Source organism: Carlito syrichta, unplaced genomic scaffold (assembly GCF_000164805.1).
Source record: "Carlito syrichta isolate Samal-C Ts95f unplaced genomic scaffold, Tarsius_syrichta-2.0.1 Scaffold130695, whole genome shotgun sequence".
Lineage (NCBI taxonomy): Eukaryota > Metazoa > Chordata > Mammalia > Primates > Tarsiidae > Carlito > Carlito syrichta.
The window spans coordinates 86,231-96,662 of NW_007074791.1; the positions used below are offsets into that span (position 1 = coordinate 86,231).

At 55.5% G+C, this 10,432-nt stretch overlaps 1 protein-coding gene across 1 annotated transcript in view; it reads right to left on the bottom strand.

Annotated features, from left to right (window-relative positions):
* Positions 1-2,505: 2,505 nt before the first annotated feature.
* Positions 2,506-10,432, bottom strand: part of DPYSL5 (dihydropyrimidinase like 5) — a 77,874-nt gene continuing 69,947 nt past the window's right edge. The window contains exons 10-13 of the mRNA XM_008049200.1: positions 9,142-9,284; positions 8,356-8,563; positions 5,040-5,208; positions 2,506-2,782 (exon numbers count right to left, since the gene is read on the bottom strand). Of these exons, the coding sequence (XP_008047391.1) occupies positions 2,697-2,782; positions 5,040-5,208; positions 8,356-8,563; positions 9,142-9,284 (606 nt within the window). The 3' untranslated portion in view covers positions 2,506-2,696. The remainder of the gene's footprint in view (positions 2,783-5,039; positions 5,209-8,355; positions 8,564-9,141; positions 9,285-10,432) is intronic.

Below are 10,432 nucleotides of genomic sequence, written 5' to 3' on the forward strand. Positions count from 1 at the left end.
TCGGCTGTTTAGTTTTTGCCTCAAGTGGTGGCCAAAGCACAGGGCCATGTGTCGTCTAGGGTTGACACATCGTAGCACCATGACGTTACAGAGGAGGGAAGTCGCTCGGTGCCGAGGTCCGCCCGACCTGGCTGCGCCTGCCGTCTCAGCAGCTGAAGGGGCTTGGGCTTCCGTGGGTTCTGTGGCTCCTGGTCCGCATTGGAGAAGCCCTTATCGCGACACTGGCGTGGCAGAGACCTGCTGTGGACTTCTAGCACTACACACGCACGCACACACACAGTAGCACAAGTTTCTGGCAACTTAACCCCACAAACCTAGAGAGCAGCTAAGGCAAGAACAACAGTATTTATTCAGCAAGTACAAGACCAGTTGGAGAGCTGCATTCAGTGCAACCAGAGGCCCTTCTCGTGCCAGCCCGGAGCCCACGGGCGGGGGCTGGCTGGAGCGCGGCAGGGTGCAAGGACTGGGCATGGGGCGGGCCGCTCACTGGGCTCCGTGAGCCTCCTCCTGATTTCCACCCAGAAGCTCCTGGGCAGGGGTTGGGCCAAGGTGAGGACGGGGGTGGGCAGAGCGGAAGGCCTAAGTGGACCCCTGCAAGGTGTGGCCTCCCAGCACGTCTCTCAGGTGGAGGCACTCAAAGAAGGTAAAGCTTTCCTGGCCCGAGCAGGGATGACCTGCCCAGCTGGCCATCCCCACTACTTAGCTCTTTGGCATCTGCCCAAGGCCCATGACCCAGCAGAGGCTGAAAGGGACCTTGCACCAGGCATCAGGGTCATGGCTTCCCTGTCCACGGTGGCTTTCCCACACCTGGTCCCTGTCTCCTGTCCCTGTGGCTGCCTCTGCTTCCTGGGTCACCACCCACCTCCGACCCCTCAGCCCCTGAGCAGGGAATGTGGGAATGAGGGGAGAGGTGAGGGTGTGGTCACAGCTCAAGCCACGTGGCAAGCCCCCAGCATGAGGCTCAGACAGAACTTGCATTCATTCATTTGCAACAAAGGTAAGAAAAATCTCCCTGGTTGTGTGAAATGAAGCAGAATCCTGCCAGGGAAATGAGCCTTCCAGCTGGTTAAACTCTCAGGTGGGTCACCCCGTGCCTCCTCTTCACAGCCAGGGTGGTAGGGGTGGTGGCAAACACTTCTGGGGCCACAGGGCCTAAACTGGGCCTCAATTTTCTCATCTGTAAAGTGGGCAGAATAATTCGTGCTCCACTCTTGTGAGGACCAAGCGAGAGGTTGTGCAGGGAAGTGGTTTGGAAATGCAGAGTGCTCTATAGAAACGAGCAGGGTGTGGCTGCTGACCAGGAATCCAGAGCCTCGTGCAAGCCCGGGTGCTCAAACCAAATGTGCAACATGAAATCGCCTCCCAAGGGGCAGACATGGCTTAACAAGGGCAGGTGGCCGGGTCACCTCTCAGATCACCTGGCCTTCCGTGCTTCTATGGGAACCGTGAGGAGCTCAGGAGGCAGGGAGGCCCTACCCAGACATGGGAGGAGAAGAGTCCACTGCACCAGGGAGGCTGTGGTGCTGGCCACAGGGGACCACAGCACCCATGCAACCATGCGAGTTCTGCAGCCTGGGCTGGGCGTCTCCCACCCTGCATCTGGTCAGCCCTCCCGACCCCAGCAGGCTTGAGGTCTCTTGCCCATCACACAGGAGGAGTGCGCCGGGCCTATGTCCAGTGGGCAAAGTTACAGGAAGCCATGTAGGGGGAGGGGGAAGGGAGGGTAGTGCTGGCAGGGACGGGGCAGAGGATGAAAGGGCTGGTGTCCCGGGCACCCTCTTGGAATGGAGGAAACTGGACCAGTGGGGAGGGCAGGGGAGACGTGTGGGCCAGGGCCTCTGGCAGCCCGGTGGTCTCAGCGGGAGAAGAGGTCAAGAGGCCAGCTCCCCGCTGTCTCTGCCTGGGGCTGTCTGGTTGGTGCCAACTGCAGCGTCTCCTAAGGACCACATCTATGCCTGTTGCTATTCTATGCTAGTACACAAAGCACCATTATCGTCACAGGATGCACAAACAAGTCAAACCAAACCACTGCGCAAACCAAACGTGCAAAACAAAACCATTTACACGTGCCTGGCGCCAGCCCTGCACCCATCCAGCTGTCCTGGGCCCGTGACTCCCAGAGGGTGTGGGTGGGGAGCGGAAGAGGCTGGCAGAGAGCACAGGGTGTCCAACCCACACCCACACCCAGGGCATCCCAACCACACCCACACAGGGCCGGGCGGTGAGTCAGAGACCAGACGACCTGGGCATGGCTGGGAGGCCGGCACCCATCTGACTTGGGAGATGTTCCCACAGGGCCTTGGAGGTGGCGCGGCCCTCGCTTTTGAAATGCATATGCTAAAGTGCTCTGGATGACTGGCAGGTCAGCCAGGAGCAGGGCACTGAAGTCTGGGCCTTCCGAAGCCAGCACGTGAGGCAGGTGTGAGAGGGGCTCGGTGCATCGTGTGGGCTCCTGGGCTCCGGAAAAGCTCTCCGAGCCCAAGGCGGGAGAGGACCGAGTGGGAGGAATGCATCTCAAAGTGCCTGTCAGGCTTGGCTCGAAGCACAGTGAATCACATTTCAGACACAGGGAGGGCTCCCGGGTCCAGGCCCCGGGTGGGGTGCCGCCCAGCCCAGCCTCTCCACCCCTGCAGCTGTGGCGGAGGCTGGCGGGCCGAGGCGGCGGTGCGTCCTCGCGTGGGGGCTGGGCGGTGCCTTTACCAGATGCCGCTCGACCTGCCTCCAGGGGGAGCGAGGATTCGTGCAGAAGCTCGCTTTGGAACATGGTCGTCGATCTGAGAGCCTGCAGGGAAGGAAGCACAGGTGAGCGGGCACTCCTGAGAGTCTGCGGGGAGGGCGGCCCGGCGAGTGGGCTCTCCCAGGAGCCTGCAGGGAGGGAGGCGCAGGTGAGTGGGCTCTCCTGCCCTGGCTGGGGCTCTCCGTGAGTCACGCCTGCTTGTGTGCACTATCTAGTTTAATGTTCACAGCAACTCTGTCCCATTTTACCACTGAAGAGACAGAGGCTCCTGGAAGTGAAGCTACTTGCCCCACGTTACACGGTGTACAAGTGGTGGTGCAGCCTGGATTTGAGCCAGGTTTCCTGGTTCAAGCCTGCGTTGTTATCTGCCCCTCCGAGCCAACGTTACTGCTCCAGGCCTGGGCACACAGCCTCGTACAGGCTCTCGAGCATGCAGGCCAAGGGCCGGCCGTTAGCACATGAGCTTGTGTCTTGGTAAGTGAGCATGAGAGAAAAAAGGCAGGGTGTGCCCTCGCTTCAGAAAATAAGGACCCTGCCCAAAGGCCTTGCATCTTGACATCCCAAGACTGCCTTGGAAAGGGAGGGCCCCCGAGAGCACATTGGGACATTCTTCAGCCTGTGCCACCGAGGGTGGACACGATCCGGGGCAGGGGTTCCCCCCAGTCTTGGCTTGGGTGGAGGAGGAGAGGCCGCTGGCCGGTGGGGGCACCCGGCTCTGGGGCCTCGCCTCTTCTTGTGGGGCTGGCTGTGCAGGGAGGGACGGCACACCTCCTGGCCACAAAGGCACGACACGCAGGAACAGGTCCTCACACCAGTCCCTTCCATCTCCCCGCTTTACGCCCCATGGCGTTGAGAGCGCAGTGGTCTTTGAAGTGGGGAGCCACTGCCTCAGCCACGAGACTGGCCCTGAGAGGACCGTTTCCTGCAGGCTCCTGGTGCCTCCCTTGGGACCCTTGCAGGCTGCACCTGGCCCCAAGTCGGGCACGAGGGAGCCTCACAGGCTCTCTCCTTGCCCTCCGCGGCAGGAAGTTTTTGCATGGATCTCATCTCCCCAGTGAACCCCATGTTTTGGCTGGAGGCCTGGGTCTTTCTCCTCTTGCTGTGCCTGCCCAGCCCTACAGAGTGGACGCTTGGCCTCCCTCTGGACTGGTCCCCAAGGCAGCTTAGCGGTGTCAAGGGCAACCCAGGCCCTGCCCCTGCTGCGTGGTGGTGACTGCTACCCCAGAGCTGCCCGACGGTTCAGGGCAGCCCATGGCCTCTGCTCGTTCTCCACGGAGGCGGCCAACCACAGGTGGGCAGAACAGCCCCACCCCCCAAACCCACAATGTGTTGACAACAGTGAGGTCCCTGTGCACAGAAAGTCACGGCCCAGAGAAGCCCATGGCTCAGCATGCTGGTGTTGGGGGGAGGTGGCAAACAGCAGGTCTTGGCGTTAAGAACTGGGACCGGGCCGTGCTTGGTGGTTGTCTGTCATCCCAGTGCTTTGGGAGGCCAAGGCCAGTGGAGTGCCTGAGCCTGCAGATTTGAGACCAGCTCAGGCAACTTGGCAAGACCTTGTCTCTGCAATAGATTTTAAAAAAATTAGTTGGGTGTGGTAGCACCCGCCTGTAGATCCAGCTACTTGGAAGGCTGAGGCGGACGGATCACCAGAGCCTTCCAGCCTGGGTGACAGAGTAAGACTCCAAAAAAAAAAAAAGAACTGGAACGAGATGCTTCTAAGGAACTCAGGTTCCACAGACAGATGGGGCGAGGACGTGGCCCAGAGGACAGAAAGATGGGAAAAGAAACCGGGAATCAGAGAGAAAATATTTTACTTACAGGTAATGAAGTATATATAGCACAATTTCTGGTTAAAAAAGAGGTGAGAATGTGGTAAAAGTGGGGACGAGTATGGGATGGTCAGAGGAGGAAAGGAAACAAGGGAATGGGCAATCTGCAGCGTGATACCCTGCAGCCAGGCTGGGAGGAGTGGGCAGGTGGCGGGGATGGCATGAATGAGATGGGGCTGACCCCTCTGAGCACAGGTTGTCTCTGGGGAGCCTCTGTATGCACGGCTCTCAAGATGTTTCAAGGGACCAGAATATCTGAACTTGGTAGCCCTGGGGAGAGCCGCGGGTGGGCCGCAGCCTGTGAGTGGCTGGAGCCAGGGACCAGGGGAGTCTGGCTGTCTCCCCAGCCTCTGTGTGTCTCTGATGCCAGAGCCAGCACTCATCCCAGCCACGGGCTCGGGGAGGCAGGAGCGGCCACAGAGGAAGAGCAGGCCCAAGACCCACCGCCCTTCCCGCCACACCCTGGCCCTTACCGGAGAGGCTGAAGCTGGACTCGTGAGGGTCCCGCATGCCGCCGTGTCGGGTGACGGGCCGGGTGGGGGTGTCTGCAAGCGGCGTGCCTGTCTCCTTCTTCCCAGGATGCACAACCACAGCAACGTCCCCGAGGTAGGGGGTGCGGTCCACGCCCCTCACCTTTAAGGTCTAGCAGGGGACGGAGGAGCAGAGGGGAAGGGCAACCAGTCAGAGCCCTGTGTGGCCACGGCACCTGCAGCCTCCTGGCCTTCCGCAGAACGTCTGTGCTGCCCCCCGCCCCAGGACACAAATCACCGCAGGCTTCCTGACTAAAGTCTCTTTTGGGGACGGCCACAGACTATTGTCAGATATTCTTTCTTTAAAACTGAAATACGGCCATATAATCCACCATTTTGAAGTTCAGTGGTTTTTAGTGTATTCACAAGGTTGTGTCACCATTACCCTGGCTAATTCCACGTGTTTATGCGTGTGTGTGTGTGTGTGTGTGCTGGTGTCTCACTCTGTGGCCCAGGCTGGAGTGCAGTGACACAATCATGGCTCTCCGCAGCCTCCACCTCCTGGGCTTAGGCGATCTTTCTGCCTCAGCCTCCCAAGTAGATGGGACTATAAGTGTATGCCACCAAGACCGCTGGCTGATTCCAAAACATTTTTATCAGGCAAACACAGTGGCTCATGCCTATAATTCCAGCACTTTGGGGGGCCGAGGTAAGCGAATTGCCTGAGCCCAGGGGTTCGAGACCAGCCTGGGCAACTTGGCGAGCACTCATCTCTACAATATATCAAAAAATTATCCAGGCATGGTGGTACATGCCTGTATTTCTAGCTACTTGGAAGGCTGAGGGGGAGATTCGCCTGAGCCCAGCAGGTGGAGGCTGTGGTGGCTGTGAGCGTGCCCCTGCACTCCAGCCCAGGCGACGGAGTGAGATTCCTACTAAAAAAAAAGTTATCACCCCCAAAAGAAACTTCATACTCAACAGCAGTCACTTCCCATTTTCTCCTCTCCACAGCCCTGAGCAGCCACTTTCTACTTTCTGTTTACGTGTTTGCCTCTTCTGGACATGCCGCATAAATGGAGTCATACGAAGATATGTGGCTTTTTGTAGGTGGCACCCTTCATTCAGCATCGGCTTTCAAGGTTCACCCAAGTTGCATGGAGCATTGATCCGTATGTCCTTTCTCTTTGTGGTCAAATAATATTTCATGGCATGGATACACCATGACCTGTTTATCCATTTGGGTTTTTTCCACTTTATTGTACAGTCTTTTCGAATCACCCTGCTATGAACCATTTGGGTTTTTTCCACTTTATTGTACAGCCTTTTCGAATCACGCTGCTATGAACAGGCAAGTTTCTGTGTAGATACATGGTTTCATTTCTCTTGGGTACACACCTGAGAGTGAATTGCTGGGTCATCTGGTGACTCTGCGTTTAACTATTTGGGAAACTGACCAACAGTTTCGCAAAGGGGCTGCACCATGTGATACTCCTTCCAGCAGTGCGTGAGTGTTCTGATTTCCCCACGTCCTTGCCTACACTGGTTCCTCCTGACGCCTTGATTAGAGCCATGCTTCGTCAGATGCTCTTGCTGTGAATGCCCTGCTCTTCCAGCTCTTCCAGCATGTTCTCTAGTGGCGGGCTGAGGCTCCTGTGCACTGTGCACGTCTGGGAAGTCGCTGGGGGCGGGGCTGCTCTAACTAAGCAAGACAACCTGAGCTTGCTTTGGGGCTTAACACCATGATGACGACAGTTGTGCTTTCGTCAGGCAATCCAAGTTGACTCCCTCATTGCAGGCCTGCTTCTGGAGTTCCTCACTCTTTGGCCTCTGGGAGAGAAGGGTCCTTTGTTTCCTCTAAAAGGTGTGGGTCCTCACGGGTGGAGAGCATGCTAGCACAGTAGATCTTTCTCTCTCTCTCTCTTTCTCAACCAGGGTCTCGTTCTGTCACCCAGGCTGGACTGCAGTGGTACAATCACAGCTCACTGTTGCCTCGAACTCCTGGCCTCAAACAATCCTCTTACATCGGCCACCTGAGTGGTTTGGACTACAGGCACATGCCACTGTGCCAGGTTAATTTTCAAATTTTTTATAAAGATAAGGTCTTGCTATGCTGTCCAAACTGGTCTCAAATGCCTGGCCTCAAGTGAACCTCCCACCCTGGCCTCCCAAGGTGCTGGGATTACAGGCATGAACCAACTCACCCAGCCCAGAGTGTCTTTTGTGTTAATCATATGCCCGCTTACTTCTACGCTTGAGACCAGTGGTCCCCAACTTTTCTGGCATCAGGGACCGGTTTCATGGAAGACAATCTTTCCACTAACCAGTGGCAGGGTAATGATGATTCAGGCACATAACACTGACTGTACACTTTATTTCTATTATTATGTTGTAATATATAATGAAATAATTACACAACTAACCTTAAAAATAACAGCACTGACAGAAGTGGTAAATAAAACAGTGGGCAGGCCACGTGCAGACTGAAATAAGTGTCGGGTTCTGATTTAAAGCCTGCCACCAGCTGCAGCTGTGCAATTGACGCACATCCATTCCCTTGCCACCCACTGAGAGGGTTTTGAGATGAGTCTGCAAGCAACTGATTTACGATGGTCTCTGTGCAGTCAGATCTCGCTGCTTGTGTCAGACTGTATTTGCAGCTGTGCCCCAGTGCCAGCATCACCACCTCAGCTCCCCCTTGGATCATCGGGCATCAGAGTCGCAGGAGGAGCGCACAACCTAGATTCCTCGCGTGTGCAGTTCACAAAAGGATTTGCGTTCCTGTGAGAATCTGCAGTTGATCTGACAGGAGGTGGAGCTCAGGTGGTCATGCAAGCGATGGGGAGTGGCTGTAAATACAGTTGAAGCTTTGCTCACTCGCTTGCTGCTCATCTCCTGCTATGCGGACCAGTTCCTGATGGGGGTTGGGGACCCCTGCTTTAGTGATGGCTCGTCAGATGCCGGCTATACTCCCAGCACTCATCAAGAGTCATCAAACATGGCCATGACTCCAGGGCCCTGGAGCCTGCATACCCAGAGGAGCTCAGTGGTCACCCACACACTCACATCACCCTCCTGTGCCTTCAGGACCTCAGGACTCGCTGTCTGCCTGATTATTTGCCTGGCAATCAGAGCCTGAGACAGAAACCAGCGTGTCCTGATTCCAGCACTTCCACTGCCCCGCCACTCTCTCTCAGCACGGGATGGACGGTGATAGAATTGGGTAGAAAAACAGAGCCTCTCTGCGGGTCAAAGCCATCACGGCAGATGACCCCAGCAGGGTTGCCGCCCTCTCCCCGCACCTCTCCCCCGCCCACCTCACCTTTTCTCTCTGGACCAGCTTCTTGTAAACAGTGTCTGGGAAGGACCTCAGGGGACAGAACTTGCCGGTGCCCTCTGCACACATGAAGACGCCATTCTCGTACACGACGCGTCCCCGGCTGATGGTGACCAGTGGCACGCCATGACAACGCATGTTCTCGTACAGGTTGAAGTCTCCACCCTGCACTTGGGTGCTGGCTGAGATGGTCCTGGTGGGGCAATGGTGGGAGAGAGAGTGCTGAGGAGAGGGAGCACTATCACCCCCCGGGGGAGGGACACTCCCCAAAGGCTGGTTGTTATGGGCTGAATTGGGTGCCCTCAACATTTTTCTTTTTTGAGCTGGAGTCTCACTCCGTCGCCCAGGCTGGAGGGCAGTGGCACGCTCATGGCCACCGCAGCCTCGACCTGCTGTGGTCTGGCGATCCTCCAGCCTCAGCCTTCCATGTAGCCGGAACTACAGGCACGTGCTACCAATGTCCCCTCAACCTTGTTGTCTTGACGCCCTAGGCCCCAGAACCTCAGAATGTGACCATATGGGGATAAGGCCTGATCAGATAAGATAAGCTCACATAACATGAGCTCATATGGGAGGGCCCTGATCCAGTCTGACTGGTGCCCTCCTAAGAAGAGGAGATGGAGACACCAGATATGCATGCATAGAGGAAAGACTGCATCTCAAGCCGGGGCACACGTTTCTGTGCAAAATCACACGCTTTTGTAGTTCTGTGATACAAGTTCTTCAAAGCCCTGAGTCCCTCCAGCCCTGGAGATCAGCAGCAAATTGTACTTTGTGGCTTCTGGGTCCCACACCACCACGTCAGCATCTGCTCCGGGGATGATGCGGCCCTTGCGGGGATACAGGTTGAGAAGCTTAGCTGCGTTGGAGCTGGTAACCGCCACAAAACGGTTCTCATCCATCTTCCCTCCAACCTGAAACATGGCAAGATTGTCAAATCAGTCAGGTTTGGGTGTGCCCCAGTCCGCAGCTGCCTTTCATGCTTGGTTGGTCAGAACAACAGTCCTGGGGAGGACAGAGCCGTGGGCCTGTCTCAGATGAGCCCACCTGCGTGGCATAGTGCCAAGTGCCCATGTGTTTCTTTCTCCTTTCACCCAGCAGCCACATGAGGGGGCCCTTGCTCCAAAATGTGCCTGCCCAGTGCCCATCCACCTCTGTGTGTGCAGCCAGTTCTGCTCACGTGTCCACACAGGTGAACCAGGAGCCTCCCTTCATCCACAAAGCATTTCTTATGCCCCCTCTCCCCCCACCTACCCACCCACCCATGAGAACAGCACTGCAGACTCTCTTCAAGGGGGATGTCCTGAGCCACTGCCTGGGCTTTCACGAGCTCAGTCCTGAGGACCTCTGATCTCTTTGGGGTGCCAACTCTGTTGACGCTAGTCCATCCACCACAGGTCAAGACCAAAAGCACTCATTCTTCATGGGCAGAACAAGTGGAGTTCAAGTGAAGCCTCAGTCCCTATCTGTTTTGAAAGCAATTAGACAAACTCCAAGAGCCTTAAAAATGCTCATATCCCTTGGCCCCAAAATCCATTTCTAGGAATCTGTCTTAAGGAAACAATTAGAAGCTGACAAACATTCATGAACAAAGAAGTCCTCTACAGTATTATTCTAAATGCCAAAATTTATAACAGTTGTCAATTCCAAACATTAGGGAAGGATTAAAGTGTGGCACTTTTGTTGGAGGAAATATTATTCAGCCATGAAAAAAGATGGTTCAAAAGAATTTTTACTGATATAGGAAGACATTCAAGATATACTGTTATGTGAAGGAAAAAAGATGAACCTAGTTGTTAAAATAGTGCATAGTACATGCATAGAACTAGACAGAATAACATGAAAATGTTCATGGTAATGCCTAAGCACGGGATTATGGAGATTTTTTTTCTGAGTTTTCCAAATTTCTATAATAGATCTTATAACTGTTCTAATCAGGAGGGAAAAGACCTTTTTTGTTTTGCTTTTTGAGTGAAACAAAGAAAATGAGGAGTGAAGGAGGAGAATGGGTTGTGGGGGCAAGGGGGTTGGGGGATGGGAGGAGAGATGGGAGGGGAGATGG